The sequence below is a fragment of the Cheilinus undulatus genome, linkage group 16 (genome assembly GCF_018320785.1).
Source record: "Cheilinus undulatus linkage group 16, ASM1832078v1, whole genome shotgun sequence".
NCBI lineage: Eukaryota > Metazoa > Chordata > Actinopteri > Labriformes > Labridae > Cheilinus > Cheilinus undulatus.
In genome coordinates, this window is record NC_054880.1 from 20,098,608 (window position 1) to 20,117,373 (window position 18,766).

General features: G+C 39.4%; 1 protein-coding gene across 4 annotated transcripts in view; it reads right to left on the reverse strand.

The window, feature by feature from the left end:
• akap9 (A kinase (PRKA) anchor protein 9) overlaps positions 1 to 18,766 on the reverse strand; it is a 98,072-nt gene that overhangs the window by 12,364 nt on the left and 66,942 nt on the right. For 3 of the 4 annotated variants that reach the window (XM_041807918.1, XM_041807917.1, XM_041807916.1), the window contains 12 exons: positions 17,747 to 17,979; positions 13,868 to 13,987; positions 9,225 to 9,401; positions 8,691 to 8,795; positions 7,369 to 7,521; positions 5,566 to 5,652; positions 4,117 to 5,130; positions 2,904 to 3,038; positions 2,775 to 2,819; positions 2,552 to 2,686; positions 2,345 to 2,389; positions 1,288 to 2,133 (listed from right to left, as the gene is read on the reverse strand). In XM_041807918.1, coding sequence (XP_041663852.1) covers positions 1,288 to 2,133; positions 2,345 to 2,389; positions 2,552 to 2,686; positions 2,775 to 2,819; positions 2,904 to 3,038; positions 4,117 to 5,130; positions 5,566 to 5,652; positions 7,369 to 7,521; positions 8,691 to 8,795; positions 9,225 to 9,401; positions 13,868 to 13,987; positions 17,747 to 17,979 — 3,095 coding nt within the window. The remainder of the gene's footprint in view (positions 1 to 1,287; positions 2,134 to 2,344; positions 2,390 to 2,551; positions 2,687 to 2,774; positions 2,820 to 2,903; positions 3,039 to 4,116; positions 5,131 to 5,565; positions 5,653 to 7,368; positions 7,522 to 8,690; positions 8,796 to 9,224; positions 9,402 to 13,867; positions 13,988 to 17,746; positions 17,980 to 18,766) is intronic. The other variant, XM_041807919.1, reaches the window with a different exon arrangement.

Genomic DNA, 18,766 nt, shown 5'->3' on the forward strand with positions numbered 1-18,766 from the left:
CTGATTAAACAAGCATACCTAGTCAAGTAGGCAGTTAGTAAAAAATCATATATTACTTTAATATTATGCAGGATTTACTAAACAGCATAAGATTAATCTAAGTAAGTTAATGTAGTACATTTTAGGAATCATGCATTGGTAAATAGAGTTCTAACACACCTCAGAATTGGAAAATTAAACATAACTACACACTTTAACATTTTCTAATAAATCTCAACCTTAAAGTATTTCGAAACAAACAATATCAGTGTCGAATATGATTCTTTTCCATGAATAAGGTGTGTCTGAATGAAATAAAAATGAGATAAAAGTATTTATACTATATCAGAGACTTATGATTAGCAAGGTTGTGTTAACTACTGTTGACTAAAACGAACTAAATAACTAAAACTAAAATTCAAAAATCATATTAGTTAACTGAATCTAAATAAAAACTGAGCTTTACCAAAAAAAACAAAAAACAACTGAAACTGTAATGCGCTTACAAAACTAACTAAAATAAAATAAAACTGGAGACAAAACATCCTTAGTTTTAGTCTTTGACACAACCATACTGACTGTCACCGACACCCAAGTCTGGGGAGTGTAAAATTGCCTGATCTGATTAGCTAGAACTTCAAAAAGTGGTAGTTTTATGCCTGGAGTTGTATTCAAACATCATCATTAAGTAAATAGTATGATAAGTGAAGAGTAGCCTGTTTTCATATGTTTTTAAAAATGTATGACGCTCACTCAGCCCTGACATCTATCCATAAAAAACTAAAACTAACACTAAAACTAAAAAAAACAAAACTAAAATGAAGCATTTTTGCAAAATAGAAACTAAACTAACAAACCATCAGTCAAAACTAATACAAACTAAAATGAAATAGAACACAAAAAGTGAAAATGAAATAAAAATAGAAACTAATGAAAAATCCAAAACTATTATAACCTTGATGATTATGCAGGACTCAAAATGAAATGAAAGTGCAGCTCATAGTTTAAAATGTACATAAGTCATAGCTTCTAGTTCTCCAGATAAATTGTTGAAAAACAGAAGTATTGGAAGGATCATGTTTTTAAAGTATAGATGTCAGTGTGTTGATACTGTTTTATACAACCTGATGAACCTGTAGACTTTGATAACAACCAGTTAAATTATTATTAAATAATTATAATGATCATAAAATTGTTATAATAGTTATATGTGATAGTTAACTATAAAATTATAATTATATAGTTAAATTATGATTGATGATACAAGGTGAAGAACTGAAGATAGGTTACTGGACATTGTCTCCTCACCTCTGTAGAGCGCAGTTTTTCAATGACAGCCTTCAACGCCTTACACTCGTCCTCTGCAGCCTGTGCGTCCCTGCGTAGACTCTCGCTCTCTGAAATGTGCCGGGCCTCCATGTCTAGGATCTCCGCTGCATGGAGCTCCTGCATCTGGACAATCTTCTCCTGGAACTCTCCGATCACCTCCTCCACCTCTTCTTTGGTTCTAGATATTCCTTCAGAACCAAAATCAGAGGCTCTGAGAGGTTCGGTCTGCGTGAATGAGTGAGTGACGTCCACCTGCTGCTGCTCCGAGCTGCTGCTCAGACGAGCGCTGTGAGATCTGTTGGATGACTGGCTGGAGCTGGCGGATGTCTTTCTGGAGAGAGACTGTTTGTCTTTGGCGCTGCTTCCCTTTCCGGTTGGCTGTTTGCTTCCTTTCCGTTTAGGCTGGGTGGTGGAGGAAGAAGAGGAGGAGGGAGCAGAGAGGAGAGGCTGAGAGGACGGAGAGGGCAAAGGAGAAGGAGGACCAGCATCCGTTGTTTTCATCAAAGCTTTTCTTGCCTCCTGCACCTCCTCTTGCAACTTAGATATGGAAACTTCACGGGCCTGGAGCTCGCCCTGTAGTTTCTCATTGTGCTTCCTGTAGCCACTGACTTCTTCTTTGGTGGAATCCAAATTCTTTCTTACCTCCTGGAGCTCCTCCTTAAGGTTTGAAATGGAAACGTCACGCTCTTTGAGATCCTCCTCAAGTTTTTTGTTCTGCTGCCTGGAGCTGTTCAGTTCTTCTTTGGTGGAGGCTGCATCTTTTCTGACGTTCTCCAGCTCCTGGTGAAGCTCTGCAGAGTCAGACTGGTCTTCGTCAGCCTTTACCTTGAAAATCAAAAAAACAAACAAAAAAACAAAACAAAACAAAAAAAAAACAACAAAACAAAACAAAACAAAAAAAACAATCAAATTTTGGTTGAAGGTTTGAATTTTTCATTCAATTGCAACTATCTTATCAGGACTGGATAAACAGAAATACAGTGTTAAGACAATATGCCATACTCAATCAAAAAAAAATTAAACATCTCTGACTTACTTCAAAAAGTTCTGCTTTAAGTTGAGCAATGGTCATTTCCCGCTCCTATTAAAAAACAAAAGAAGAAAAATTGATGTAATAAAAATGTGTAAATGTAAAAGATTTTACAAAGATTGCTAAAAGCGCTCTCAGAATATCTGTGAAATTCTTTAAAACAGTGGCTGAAAGTATTGGGTTTTTCTGCAGTGATGAGGTTTGGCTCAGTACCATCAGTAGCTCCTGAAGCTTCTCCATGCTCTCCTTGCAGCTGCTCAGCTCCTCTTTGGTGGCAGCCGCCTCATTTTGAGCCTCTTTTAGCTCCTGTTTTAACACCCTGTTCTCCTCACTGTCTCCAGAGGACACCTAGAGTAACAACATTTAAATATCAGACCAGAGAACATGTTGTTTTGTGTAAAGGAGTCATTTGTGTAGAATAATAATTTGTGTTTACCTTTTGAAGTTGCTCCTGCAGTTTCTCTACTGAAACAGTTTTTTCCTGTAAAACCGCACATCATCGTCATTAACAAAGTATCAAAAACACTCTTACAACAGGAATTAACAGTTAGTGCCAGTAACATACTCGGAGCTCTTCTTGCAGTCTGCTGCAGCTTTCCTTGTAGTTTTCTAGCTGCTCTTTGGTGGCTGAGGCCTCGTCTCGGACGTCCTGCAGTTCCTGAAGAACTTCTGACACAGACGGCTGCTCGGCAGAGGATGCCTGAGAAAAGGTTTTAACTTAGATTTTCAACTGGATACCAATCAATAAAGGTCTGAGTGGAATCTATTTCTATCAGTCAAAGGGTTTTGACATAAGCAAATAAACTTCTCAGAATAAATACAAGTTTTAATTTTCAGTGTTTAAACAAATACAAATATGTGTTAAGCATTTATGCCCCGTCAAAGTCAATTATAACAGTAAGTCCAATTTGCATTCACTGATAATTTTGCTTATTGCAGTTCAACACTACTAATAATAAAACATATCACATCTAAACGTGATCAAATCAAGGCATTTTTATTTTGTTATACTTAACATTTAAACTATTTATAGCTATGTCATTGAGATCCAAAATTTGCACTTACTTGTTTGTTTTGTTGTTGTTGTTGTTTTTTACAAACAAAATACATAAAATGATTCATAAGCAGGAACATGCTGAGTTCCTTTTATGAAATACAATTTTTGCTTGCATCATAAAGAAACAGCCAGCAGCTGGTTAGCTAAGCCTGGCTTAAAGACTAATAAAAACAAAGACACAGCTAGCCTTTTCTTTCTCAGAATAAAACAAAAACTCCTTTTTCATCCAAAACCCCATCCAGTTTTAACTTTACTCCTGTTCTACAGCAGCTACACTGGCTCCTGGTCAACTACCGCACTGACTTTATGATTCTGCTCCTCACCTTCAAGGTCATCCATAACCTCCCCCCTTGCACCTTTCTGACCCCCTCCCGCACTCTCAGGTCAGCCATCCACCTCACTGTCCCACCTGCTCGCCTCAGCACCATGGGATCTAGAGCCTCTAGCTGCTGTTCTCCACCTCTGGAACAAACTCTCACCAGACACCCGTTATATAAACTCTTGCCATTTTTAAATCCTGTCTCAAAACCCATCTTTTCAAACTTATATATTGGTCTGAATGATTTCTTTCTGCCAACCTACACACTGTTTTATCCTATCTGTTACATTTCAACAAAAATCTTCATGCCAAAAACACATTTTATTGGGACTTTCTGTGTAATTCTGATTTCTTGGACATGCTGAAAATGTTGAACTGTTCTTTTATCATTCAAGCTCTTACCCCTCCAGCAGGTGAAGTCCTCTGTGGCGCTTTGGCCTTCATCTGACTGAGCAGCTCCATGAGCACAGACAGCCTCTTCTCATACTCCAGTACCTCCTCCTCCGAGCTGGAGAGCAGCTGCTTCTGGAGCTCCTGGTCTTTCTGCATCCCACTCAGTCCTACCTCCAGCTCCCGCAGCCTCTGCGTCAGATGGACCACCTTTCCTGCAGGAGTCTGGCCTGCTTGACCAATCCTACTGAAATCCATTTTAGGAATACCAAAGTCTCCAAAGTCATAGACATGAGGTTCGGCTTGTCTCTCCTGGTCCTGGTTATCTTTGGGGTCTTGTGTTTGCTGTTGCTGAAAGGCCTCCAGTGTGGCCTGGCTGACCAGCGCTGCAGCCACCTTCTCTCTCAGGTTCTTCTCCAGGCCAGAGACCCTCTCCTGCAGAGAGTCCGCATGGTCTTGTGTTTGCTCCATGAGGAGGCGACATCGGCTCAACTCACTGTCTTTTTCATTGACCACGATCTCAAGCTCCCGGATACGCAGATCCAGCTCCTCCACTCTGGATGTTGCGCTCTGCTCTAAAGCTTGAACCTGAGCCTGGAAGACAACAAGGCCGGCTGTTTTCTCCCTGAGAGCTTCTTCTAGCTCCACCTCTGAACTCTCCAGCTCTGTCTCTGCTAAGGCTTCCGCGCTTTCTTTCAAACGCAGGTATGTCTCTAACAGCTTAGTGTGCTCTGCTTTGAGTGAATCAAGCTCTTTGGTGGCCTGGTCTGTTCTCTGCTTCATTTCATCATATTCCTCTTTGTTTGGCCCCCATGTAGAGCTGTCTGGCTCAGCTTTAATGTCCTCATCCTCCTCGGTTGTCTGCTTCTGCTCGATATTTGCCAGTTCCTGCTGAAGTTTATCTATGACTGCATTCAGCTGGTCGAGCTCCTCCTCGTTGTTCCTCTTCAAGCGCTCTTGCTCGCTCCGCAGGCACTCTACCTGGGACTCCAAGTCTTTGATCAGCTCATCTCTCTGATCAATTTCCTAATTAGAGAAAAGACTTATCAATAAACAATAAAAGTCTGATTTGATGAGTCTGTAGCTATCCTGTTATAAACCTCTGACTCCCTTCTCTGTATAGAAAAATTCTTGGGGTCAAAGTGAAGTTTTTTGGCATTTCTTTTAACATTTCAAAGTTAAAAAAACTTTAAAATTCCTTTACAGAGACTCAGAGGTTTAATTTTCCACCTTCCATGAGCAAATGATCACCTCACAAAAGACAGTGGTGTTGTGGGACTACTTACCGAGACAAGACAACCAAAAACAACCCAACAAAAAATATACAAAAATGGAGCAAACAAAAATAAAAGTGTATATGGAACCAGATAAACAAAACCACGCACACTGATGCAAAACCAGGGAGCTATGCCTATGCGAAATAGACGTTTGACACTATTTCGTATATGCATATAGTGTTACCTTGTTATCAGAAGCTGTTTCCGTGTGTTGGAGCTTAGAGATCTGTTCATTAAGAAGTGCTATTTCCCTGTCCTTCTCCTCCATCACCTTCAAAAGTCAGAGATTATAATGCCATGGCTATTAATAAACACGAAAACGCCGAAGTCCACCCACATTTTGCCTTGTGGCTGACAGCTGACAGTACATTTATGGAGTCAAAAATATGTCAAATGTGGCAGTGAGTCCTGAAGAGGAGAAAACATGAGCAAAGAAAAACCTGAAGAATGTGCAAAGTAAAATTAGCAGCACAGAGCAAAGATTTTTTCAGAAAAACAGAAGCTGAACCAAAGTGTTTGTGTGCAGAAACCAAAATAACAAAATCAAAATTTTGCAGCTGATGGTGGCAGTTTTTGGTTGTGGAAGTTGTCAGGTCTTGAGTTGAATTTTTAAAGTTCAAGTTAAAAATATACAATATTATACAAAACAGCTCATTTAACAACCTGGTTGTTCAAAAGTCAATAAAAAGAATCAAAATCATCAGATGTTGTCAAATCTTCAAGCCTGGTTGTTCAAAAGAAAATGAAACTATCAGGAAAAAATCAACAGTGCCAATAAAATCTCCAGTTTTCTTGTTCAATATGTCAGGGAATGACTGAGATTACTTTGATTAAAAAAAAAAAAAAAAACCTCTGGATAATTCTTATCTCATCTGAGGGCTGAATGTCAGATTGGAATATAGAGAGAAAAGGAAGAAAATTGTTAAATTTGCCAAACAATACAACATTTTTCCATGGTTGTTATTCTAGGACAATTTTCCAAGTATGTTTTTCTTTCTATTTCAAAATGCTGTTTTGCTTCAGTGACAAAGTAAATCATGTACTCATGGGCCAGGCCAATTTTATCCTAATAAAATATCTTAAGAAATACTGACTGTATGAAACATGAAATGTTGTCACTTTGGACAGAAGTGTCTGCTAAAAGACACTGTAACATTGTGGATTAAAGCAACTACAGGATCTTTCAGTTTGTGAGGATATGGCACCCCCTGTGGCCATAGTATGTGCCGTAAAGCCGGGCATACACTGTGTGAATTTCAACCAGTGATCACAGCCCGACCAGCTGTTCCCGACTGGTTGGATGGATTTCTGACATGTTTGATAATTTGGTCATACGATTCCAGACACTCCCACAGTCAGGGCAGATACACGAGCAGAATAAACAACTTTTTTCCTTTGTAAACTTTAAGACAACGTTCTAAATTACCATGGCAACAGCTGGAATGGCTTTCTGATGCCACCTCCACCCCGCTATGATAAAGGAAATAACCGAGCAGGAAACAGTCCTGCCTGCGGACCTGCAGCTGACACGGACATGTGTGGCATAGAGAGAGGAAGTGGGAGAGAGAGGATATGACGGCAAACACTTCATCCTCAGTGTGTGAGACTTTTCAAAAAAAAAGGAAACTGAGGATTTCAGTCACAGTCCATCCTGACTTCACTTGTACAGCATAAAGACTCAGGTCGGGCATGACCACTGGATCGTATCGCGTGAGCACATAAATTGTGCGTGATGGTAGTGTGTCGTAAGCAATTCAGACGTACAGTATAGTTGGCACTCTGCCATGACTGCAGATGGGTCAACTTGAAATCGCACAATGTATGCTCAGCTTAAGGAAAACTTTTTTTATATGTTCTCTGTCCGTACAACAGTGCTAATTACTAAGTGGTAGTACTTACAAAGGCACAAAGCTACACTTAATCTTTCCATGATGCTACACTCTATCATAAAGATATTGTAAATGACTCTTGAAGGATGGTTGTTTACCTGGAGCATGCCATCCCTTGTTTCCAGGTATTCCTGCTGGCTGCTGATCTCCTTCCTCTGGATTTCTAACTGCATGTGGAGCTGCTGAACCTCCTCACTCTTGTTCTCCAGCTCCTCTCTGAACTGCTCCAGCTGCTCCTCAAGGTTACAGATCTGAGGACACAGACAAACATGAAAAACTCTATGACATGCTCTTATTTTAAAGGATATGTCATCATCCCTTTTATTTGTTTGTATTTGTTTATGATTGCAAAATGTCAGAAATTTGGGTTGTGATTTGTTGTTGGAGATATTAATGGTTCAAACATTATCAATGCATCATTTGATGCCAAGGCATTAGATATTAGAGTCCTTGGCGACCAGAAGAAGCAGCAGAAGTAGTAGCAGCAGGAGGAGAATCAGAGGAAGCCAAAGAAGAAAAAGAAGCAGCAGCAGTAGAAGAAGTAAAAGAAGAAAAAGCACAAAAAGAAGCAGAAGAAGCAGCAGCAGAAGCAGAAGAAGCAGAAGAGGACACATCAGAGGAAGAAGAAAAAGAAGAAGACACAGCAGAAGAAGCTGCCATTGGGCGAGAGCAGAGGTACACCCTGACAGTCAATCACAGAGCTGACTTACAACCAAACAGGCATGCTCACTCTCACACCTACAGGCAATTTAGAGTCACCAATTCACCTAACAAGCATTTTTTTGGTCTGTGGGAAGAAGCCAGAGCACAGAAGAGAACCCATGCATGTGCAGGAAGAACATGCAAACTACTCACAGAAAGGCCCTGACGGGAATTTGCTCCACACTCATAACTGAAAACTGTGCTCATGCATGTACAGAATCCCATGGACCCTAGCTAACAGAGAGATGTCAGAGTGAGGAGCTGCTGAAAAAGACTTGCATAGAAAAGCTAGGGGTTTGCTGCCTTGCTCAATGGCGCCCCAGCAATGCTCAGGAAGTGACCTGGCACCTCTCTAACTACAAGACCAATCTACAGGCCTGGTCCAACTGAGACTTGACCCAGTGACCCTCCAGCTCCCACCCAAAATCTGTACAGACTGAGCTACCCCTGCCTTTAACATTTGGATAAGTTCTTGGTTACAAAGATTACAGGCAAACTCCTGCACATCGTCTAAATGGCACGAATACATTAATGTTTGTTTTGGTTAAAAGACATGACTGCAAATCTGTAGTTTCTCTAAAGCATCATTACTTTATGATGCTATCTGACCTTAAGATTAAAGAGATTGTATTGTTTTGAACAAGGTGGTATCCGCAAAGTATTAAAGTATTGGACATTTTTGGCACCGTCACTATGAATAGATCTTGTAGCCCACTACCTCCTTCTCTTTCCGCTCCAGAGCTTCTCTCTCGGTCTGTAGCTGAGCCTCCAGTGTGGACTGTTTTGCCTCTGAGACGGATGCATGCTGCTTCTTTTGTTCAACCTGCAAAAAAAAAAAGACACACAGTAAAGAAAAACTACTTAGCTCAGCAGTTATTAACAACATATGCATTAAGACAGGAAAGAGTAACTCCAGTGGGTTTTTAAGATGCATGTTGTCTATGTTGTAAATCTTCTTCATTTGTTTTTATTGACTCAACAAAAACACAAGGGGGCATTCTTGACAGTTGCTAGCGGTAGCTTGGTGGCATGCCTAACAGCAAATTGCTAAAGTAGACCCACCCACACATTGTTCTCCCTCTCTGCGCCTCCTCCTCTATCTGTCACCTCATCTACATCCCCTCACACACTCACACACACTCTCTGCCATGCTCCACGGCCATTGTTCACTCTGCTTTTTCTCTCTGCTTCAGTCTCCATCTCACATCCTTCATCATCTTCCTCCCCCTCCCTCCCCCTTCCTCTTCCTAACCTTCTCCAGGGACTCAGCGCTGGCCAGCAGGGCCTGCTCCAGCTCGCGGATGCGGCTCTCCAGCTTGTCAATCTCTTCGTCGCGCTCTCCCAACTCACGACGCAGCTGCTCGGAGCTGAGCAGCAGCTCACTGCACCAATCCGCCTTCTCCTTCAGCTGGGAGGTCAGCTGCTCCACCTGGTTGAGAGGAGGAGAGAGAAAGAGGAGCAGGAGAAGCAGAGAGAGAGGGGGGGATCGTTTAATGAGATTCACTCGCAGACACCGCTCGCCACAGCGTAGCTGGTACATGTGCAGCTAGCTGGGAGGTCAGCTGATCCACCTGAGAAAGGAGGGGGGGCTGAGAGTGAGAGGAGGTGCAGAGGGACAGAGGGGAGAGAGAGATTTCATTCAGGGGGACACAAATTAACAGTAACCAGGAGGTCCGCTGGCAGGTAACGGATCCATCTGTGAGACGGGAAAACATCAGCAGATCAATGGAGGCGAGGAAGAGTGGTCAACAGGAGGGAGGTTTGTTTGGGATTATCTCAGGGTAGGGACATAATTTGAATCTACAAAGAAAAATGTCCCACTGTGACTGATCAAAAAAGTAAATAATTTTTACTTTATAAAAGATGTGCTAATTTTTTATGCTGTCTGCTGTTTTAAAATTGCTTTATAAGCAGTAATGTGCCATAAAAACTGTATTTCTACTAAATAAGATGACTGTGTAGTAAAGCAGATGAAATACACCCCCTCACTCACAGCTCTTCATTAAACATTAATGTGACTGGAGTGTAGGACAGACTCTACATCAGAGCACTGAATGGTCTATTTATAACAGCTTATATAGCTTTACTTTACCAGAGGGTGTCTTGTGGTTTGCTTATGAATAGTCAATAAAAGTAGCAAAATAAATAAAGTTAAAAAATTTTTTATTGAAGTACAATAGCTTCATGGTCTCAATCTGATGTGTTATTTTAAATCCCTCTAACTTGTATTTCTGTATTTTTGTGGTGTTTTAGACTGGAACATTGGACAGAGAAACAAGAGGAAGGAGGTGAGGAACAGAGGAGTTCCTCTTAAATGAAGACGTACAGTTTACAGCAGAGATGGATCAAACAGAAGAATATATGAGAGACGTGGACAGGGAGCTAATTTCTAATGGATTGGTCGGGGATACTAAAATGCACTAAATGCTCTCTGGGGGAAACTTGGTTCTACATGTATCTAGAAGCAATACCTTAAAGGTTACTCCATCCACCTGTAATAGAGAAAAGGTGTAAAGGATCAAAGGATGGAGAGTTTGAGGGAAAAGGAGGAAGAGAAAAGCACTTGGTGATTAAAAAGTGAGAGGAGTCTGTGGAAACTGAAAGATATCTCCAGGCAGTTAGCATGACAGTTTAACACAGATGTTGGACTAATGTTAAATGTGCAGATATTTATCGATCAGTGAGAACAATATAACCACCTACCTAATTCTTATTCCATATATATTTTACTTCCCTCATGAAAGTAAGCAAAATATTGAAAGCACCCTTTAATATAATATACTCAAGTCTACCACTATCCCTTACTAGGACTTGGATAACATATACAGTAGACCTGTCAGATTTTTGACCATGTCAACAACAGCCGAGTGTAAAAACTCTGTAAAAGAAGATTTTATAGGTAGAAGTGTTTGCATTAGATTAAATAAATGGTCAAAAAGTTATTGCTGACTAAAAAACACTGATTTACAAGGCTAACTGTAACACAGGTTAAAAGAAAGCTGTCACTGTAACAAGTATTATTTGTATACTGTAATTTGGAGGGGAACAAACTGCTTAACAATCAGCTGAGATGGTGGGGATAGATACAAGAGCCCATATGAGCATAAAGCTCCTCTCTCTCTTGTTAAAGAGTGACAAACACTAAGTATTGGCCATACCCATTGATAACTATTTTTGGTGCTTGGGCTAGGCCCCTTATCTCCAGTGAAAGCTCATCTTAATGCTTCAGCATACCAAGACATTTTGGAAAATGCTATGAGTTCAGTGTGGAAGAACTTGACTGGACCGCACAGAGACCTGACCTCAACCCCACTGAGCATCTTTGGGATGAATTGGAAAAGAGATTGCGAGCCAGGCCTCCTTATCCAACATCAGTGCCTGACCTCATAAATGCTCTACAGAATGAATGGGCAAAAATTCCCACAGACTGATTCAAAAATATTATTGAAAGAAGAGTGGAGGCTGTTACAGCAGCATAAGGGGGCCAGCTCCATGTATTCGAATACAATGTCATCACAATCCCTGTTGGTGTAATGATCAGGCGCCATAATACTTTTGTCCACGTAGTGTATCTCACCTTAATGATGTTAGTATCAGTTAGTGTTCTTTCACATTTCAAATCAAATCGATTTTTTAAAAACATTTTAACAGTGTTTGAGGCATCAACTGATAAATAACATTGTGTTGTGAAACGATTTGATTGATTGGTTTGAGGACATAAATAGTTTTACACGTGCTGCATTATGAGGACAGCAGTGTTGATCTAAATTTGATTTCTCCTTGCCAAGAGTGAAATTTAGGCTGAATGGTGATTGGATGAAAAATTACAGTTAATTACATAATCCTTGCGGAGCCAAAGAGTAACAACAGCAGAAACAAGGCAAGTAAACAAGTTTGATGGCCAGACAGACAGACATTGGCTGATGCTGAGATGAATAAGAAGGATGCCAAAAGGGAAAATCTGTGTAATTTGCTTTAATTGATTGATTGGAAGAGGACAATGAAAGATGTGATAACTTTTTTATGTGACTTTTAAACACTCAAAAATTATTTTTTGTTAAATTATTAATGTTTCGATGCAAGACTAGGATGGATTTGGGGAAATGTTACCTTCAAAACCAGCAAACAACTCAGGACATAGCAGTGGGTTTTAAGTGCAACTAAACTCAGCTGTGTAAATGAAAGGTATTGGCTAGTATGAGGGGCTGTGCAAGACATAATTAATTCTGGACCTTTCACATACATATATCTGAGAGAAGAATGTATGTATGTGAGAGAAGAATATATGTGTGTGAGGGAAAAATATATATGTGTATGAGGGAAAAATGTATGAATGTGAGAGAAGAATATACGTGTATGAGAGAAGAATATATGTTTATGAAAGAAGTACATATGTATGTGAAAGAGGAATATATGTGTGTCAGAGAAGAATGTATGTATGTGAAAGGTCCAGGATGAATTATGTCTTGCACGGCCCCTCATAGGCTAGACTTGTAACTCTTTCTGTAGAGGGTAATCAGGATCCCATTTATACTATAAAGACCAAATTCTGTCAGGGTAACTATTTTTTTCTTGTAAGCATAAGTTACTATTATGGTTCCTTTGGGGCAGAACACCAACCAGGTTGTTGGGGCAACTTTTTTTGAAAAAACAGCTGGACACAAAGCTTACAAAGAGTAAAATGTAAGGATGCAAGGATAAATTGGTTTAACATAAATATTGGCTGATAACAGCCCTGTTGACATTAGTTCATAGGGAAATAATATGGTATGAACTTATGTCATCTGCTGTTAGTCTACCTAAAGTAAGGAGAAGAGGTCTTTCTTTGATTGACAGAAGAAGTGACCTGTTGGAGAAACTCCCATCTATTTTCATGGTCAAACATAAAAGAAAATTTGAGCAGTGTGGGAATGTTTAACCAAAAGTAACTTAATAATGACACTTGATTATAACTACACACTTTTAAGATTAATAACACATTAGTAAAGCAATAGTAAATACTTAACTCATCATCCATAAAGCTTTATCAGTTATTTTTCATTCATAAGCTGAGCTATAAATGCTTTATTCAAGCATTAAAGCCTTACAAAACTTTTGTAACCTGAGCCCTAAGACTACCTATCCTCAGTTACTAGTGCTTATGCATCAATATTGAATTTATATCTGTTTAAAAATGGATTACAGATGAGTTTATAACGCTTTATAGAAGATGAGCTAAGTATTTACAAATTATTTACCAATTCATCAATAAAGAACTTATAATTGTGCTAATAAATAACATAAAATTAGCAGGGATGCACAATATTGGATTTTGCTGATATGTGTATCGTATAGCTTTCTAGTTCAAATCATATCAATCAAGATTACGGTTGATAATTCTGTGGGCATTTATTACAAAATAAGCAACACATTTTATTTTGATAATCTTCTTAACGAAACTACTCTATAATTATTAATCAAAACAATTTTTAGTTGAACTATTTAGGGTTACAGAGAGTTCATGTTTGTAGCCAGGGTTTGTATTTAGAGTATTTAGTTGTCGTCATGACACATGTAGATCAGACACATGCTGATATTCTGTAGCTAACATAACAACATGAAGACCTCCAGTGGACTGCTTTGATTGTGATGATCTTATAAATTAAACCATCTATTACTTAACTTTCACTGGACAGAAAAATATAAACATCCTCCTCCCTCTCACTCTTCAGCCTGTGTGACACTCCCCCTGTTTGGTATCACTTTCAAGGCAGCACATGTAACTCTATCAGCTCTATTGTTCCTCTATGTTTCTCTCAGCCCTGTGTTCAGATCTACAATGGCATTATGTTCAGAAAGTAAGCATCTGTATCAATAGCAGCTCCTCTGGCAGAGAACAGAGCTTGCTCCCATTACCTCTAAGTTTCTTTGCTCCGAGCCAGCTTGAAGCTTCTGAGGATTCTTCAGCTGGTTTTCCAGTTTCTGGATCTCCTGCTGGAAGAAATCTCTCTCATGTTCCCGGTCCACAGCTTGTTCCTAGACATGAAAACAAAGAAAGACAATGTAAATCTATGAGGGAATATGCCCAATATAAATCAAATATTCAACAAAAATGCCTGTTTTAAATATAAATTTTCTAAGCTAGAAAGTGCTGTGAGTAAAAATTTTCACTAACTGTTGTAGTAAGATTTGTTGTCTAGTACATGCTTTTTTTTTCCCTTTTTGGCTTTAAGAGGAGGTTTTCAAAATCTGAAACAAATGTGTCCTGCCTACATAAAAACAGACCCTGTCCAACTAGGTTATGTTAAAATGCCTTTTACATTTTTTTAAAAGTTTCCAAAGCAAAACACATGTAATTTTAAAAAGCTTTTAGACAAACCCTGCTCAGAGCAAAAACATAGCCTCTAGTAACTAGAGAGATGTGAAAATGTTGGGTTACAAGATGTGAAGACTGATCTAAAATTGGAGATATTCAGACCAGTGTAAAAGTGGTTCCAACATGTCAGAGTACCCTGATTTTTTTTTCCAAAAGTCTCAAAGGCAAACTTCTACTTCACCTTTTTAAAAAATAATATAATATTTTTTTATTTTTCTTTTGTTACTTTCTCTCTACATTTATGTTGCCTGTAATTTCAATAACAATGTCGATTAAATTAAAAAATGCTCCTTCAATGTAACAAGGATTTGAAAAATAATGGATTCAGGAAAAAATGTTTGCTGCACTGCATCTCTCATGGTTATTACGAGCAGACATCAACAGGACATGCTGGTCTAGTGGGAATCTGCTTTCAAACCCCATCCAGCCAATAACATGCCAACTTCTGTCCAAGTGGCCCACTTACAATGATGGGAACACAACTCATTAGAGCAGGAGCACAATATCACGTAGACCCCTGGCCCCCCAGAATAATTATGAAACCATCTGGTTATCTTTAAAGTGGGCTGTAAACAAGCAAACGTCCCTAAATATTGATAATTTTCTGAGAATCTATAACCTTGCAAAGCAGATGGATACGCTCATTTCCACTTTTCTCACTGGCGAATCCATCTTGCAAAGTTCCTGTCTGAACCATTTGGGCCTGGTTAGAAAGTGACAGGACCAATCAGTGACGAGGGGCAGTACTTTCAGGCGCGGTGGAGTTGTGACGTAAGCAAGAAGCAACTAGAGGCCAGTGCAATTATGGCGGAAGAGCTAAGTGTGGATGCTGCTAAAGCACCAGTTTAGTCAGAACTTGATGACATTTCTTTGTTAAAAGAAGAACAAAGAACAGCAGTGAGTTGTTTTCTTTTCAAAAACGACAAAAGTCTAACTGACATGTCTATAGTTGCTATGGTTTGCGTTATTCCTAGGTAGCTGCACACCTGCACCTTGGTCGCGGCTACGTCATGTGTTTTGTTGCTCTGATTGGCCCGCAAAGATTTGACAGACAGAACGTTCATCCAATCACACTCTGAGTTTTTTTAAAAGCCTCTGCCCTTTCCTAAATGCTTAGTATTGAAGGTTTTCCAGATCTGGTTTGTCAGGTTAGAGAATCTACTAATGACGTTGAATCTTTACAGAGATCAGACAAAAGAATTTCATTCATTATTTGAAGCTGCTGTCAGGACCTTTGGTTTGTGCTGAGTTTACTGCCCCTTTAGACAAAGTTGGACTTCTCAGGTTACTTTAGTGTTTAATTGTGTTTATCTGCTAATCTGACCATCACTTAGACCTGAACCTCTGCTCTCAGCTGCAGGTCCTGTCTCGTGTCATTCTGTCTGTGTTTTTATGTACATTCATGCCCTTTTGCCAGTATTAATCAGCAGTATGTTAAAGACATTTTAATAACATTCAAATTAAAATCACAAGCAGTAATCAGCATATGTGGGGGCTTATAGATGATGACCTGCATCCCTACAGTTATTCTAAACTAAAAGTGCAAAACGCCATCAGCAGCAAGCAGCTGCAGACAAATCTTAAGAGGTATCCACCTTTTTTCTAGCTTTCACGATACTTTGCATGTATTCTGGTTGGGACTCCTGTTGGCAGCTCTCACTGAATGAGGAACCAGCATTTTCCTTCGTAACATATGCTAATCCTGATTATTAGAGGAATTCAGAGACAGAAATGTGAGAACGTCACCTCAAACAGGACACTGTAATTATTCATCTGCTTTCTACTGTGGAGTGATGGGAGGACAGTATGAAAAAATGGCCTCAAATAATATACACTGGCATATTTAGCCAACTTTATTAGCTCTGTATCAGTATTAAGTTAACATTGTAATATGGTTGATAAGTTTTGTTAAAGAGGGTTGGACATGGCCTAAACATAAATATTAGATGTTCTGAAGCTGTCATTATTTCATTATTAAATGCCTCTTTTAAAACATAATTTTATTGATATCCATGCTTCACATGGGTCATCTCCTCCAGTCTGTAAATCTGGTTTTACAGATTAATTTCAGACTGATGTCTGTTTTCAGGGTTGATATCGTCCCAATTATTAGTAGTGAATGTGACTGATAACCAGTATTTGGAATTGATATGCATTTGTTATGACAAAAAAAAAATTACTTAATGTGGCAAAAGTTAAACTGCATTTTAAAAATTCAAGGAAAAACAAACAATGTAGCACTAGCTCTGTCAGCATGAGAAACAGCACAGAGCAACACTAGCTGCAGTGTTGTGAATTAGCACCTGAGCTAAAACACTCAAACAATGCATCTGGTTTGTCCAATGTAATTGTGATGTCCACATCAAATAAACAATAAATAATAAAAATAAACAGGAAGTGATGCTGTTCACTTCCTGAGTTATTGGCACCCAGGCCTCAGTGTTGATTGGCTGGTAGTTTTGTGATATGAAGCCATTCAGAAAGTGTTGTAGGCAGGACATTAGGTGAGACAGTAGAGAGTGAAAAAAAAACAGAGGTGAAGACACAACTTGCAGTGGAATCATATGAGCATATCCTTGAATTAACTGCACTTGTCCAATTATCAGCAAAATAAAATACTGATACCGATTGGCTAAATGCCAAATATCTGCATCAATTACCAGCCAGCCAGATAATCTCTCTACCCCTATCAGTGACAGTGAGAAACATGTTTTTCCTTATTTTGCTTTATCGCTGTAAGTTACACCCATAGTCATATCTACCATGGAGTTCACAGGAATCGGGTGGATAAGAAGCTTCAGTTTTTAAGACATTCCGACTCAGTCTGTGAATTTACTGGAGAAAGTATCAGCAGATTTTGCTCTCTTTTTCTCCACCTGTCTAACAACAAACTTGTGATCTTTTATTGGCGTATAAAAAGGGCATTAATTATTCTTTGGCTGTGACTATACAGTACTAAGGCGGCCCAAAAGAGTATCAGTTACTATATGTGTGGAAATCACTGTACTTATCTTCTTACTGATCTTATGTTGCAGATGCTGTTAATATATTGACAATAAATGACACATCCTGCTTTCTTTTCACAGTCAAACAAACTGCCAATCAGCAATCTTTGCAGTTGAAATACAAAAGAGAGGCTGATTCTGCATCATGCTTTTAAGCAGTGATGTCAGTCACTAACAAGGAGCTATAAATAATCTGATAATAAAATTATCAGTCTTGTTGTTGATGGACTTGTTTGCTTTTATGGCTCATACAGAGGTCTAATATTGATTTGAAGTTGTCCTTCAACCAGTAAAAAAAACTCACAGGAGCTTTAATGATGCCAAAAGTAGAGTAAGAAAAAAACCTTTTATCACTGATGTTAATGACAAACTGTTCATCATTTGAAAATAAAGGTTATTTTCTTTGTTACTTACGTCAAGGAACCTCCTGTTCTTCTCCAGCTGTTTCTCCAGAGCCTGGATCTGCTGCTGGAGGTCCCCGCACTCTATCCTCCGAGCGTGCTCCAGCTCGATCACCTTGTTGACCTGCTCTTCTAGCTCCACCTCCAGCAGCTTCACCTGCTTCAGGAGGTCAGCGTTCTCCTTCTCTGCCTGACGCTGGACCTCCACCTTCTCTTTCATCAGCTTCTCTGTCTCCTCGAGTAGGTCTGCAGAGTACAGATGAGGATGGAGAGGTTAGGTGTCATCACTGGTGAACCAAAGGAGGCTAAAGCAAGTTATTTGTCAATCAGGTTTGAATTAGGTGATTCTGAGGTGGAGATTTCGAAGAGTCTGAAGCATGTGAGCCATCTGATTTGATTAAAAAAAATTCCTTTGCACATAAAATTAAGTTTATTTAATCTGACATGTATTGGCCAAATTGAGCGCTTCATCAGGCTAACTTCAGACACTTCCAACACCTTAGCCAAACTTCCAACATAATGCCCCACAACCAACCAATGATTCCCCACCATGATACCTCTTTGCTCCGCTGCCACCAGTAATCAACCCATAACATCCACCCGGGACCAAACCTCGCAGGATTAGTGCAAAAGTAAAAAGGTGAGAGAGTGCAGATGACAGAACAAACGTGGACAGCCCAGACATACAATATCCATGCCTAATAAGCGTTAACAGGCAGGGGGAGGGACTTCCTGAATGGCCAATCATCTCTCTTGATCACAGAAATGCTGTAAAATCTTTAAAATAAATCAAAAACTGATATCTCAAATCAAAGTGTAGATGATTGACAATTAGGAAAAGATTAAAAATAAGTAACTAAAGAAAACTTCAATTTACCATGCTAAAATGATGCTAACACTGACATTAAAAATGACAAACCAGACAAAGACCAGTCAAAATGAAAAGCTGAAGCAAAGGTTAGTGGCTGGTCTGGTGAGTTTGTGAGCTCATAGCAAGCAAGCTCCACGCTATGTCTGTGAGTTGCTGGATTAG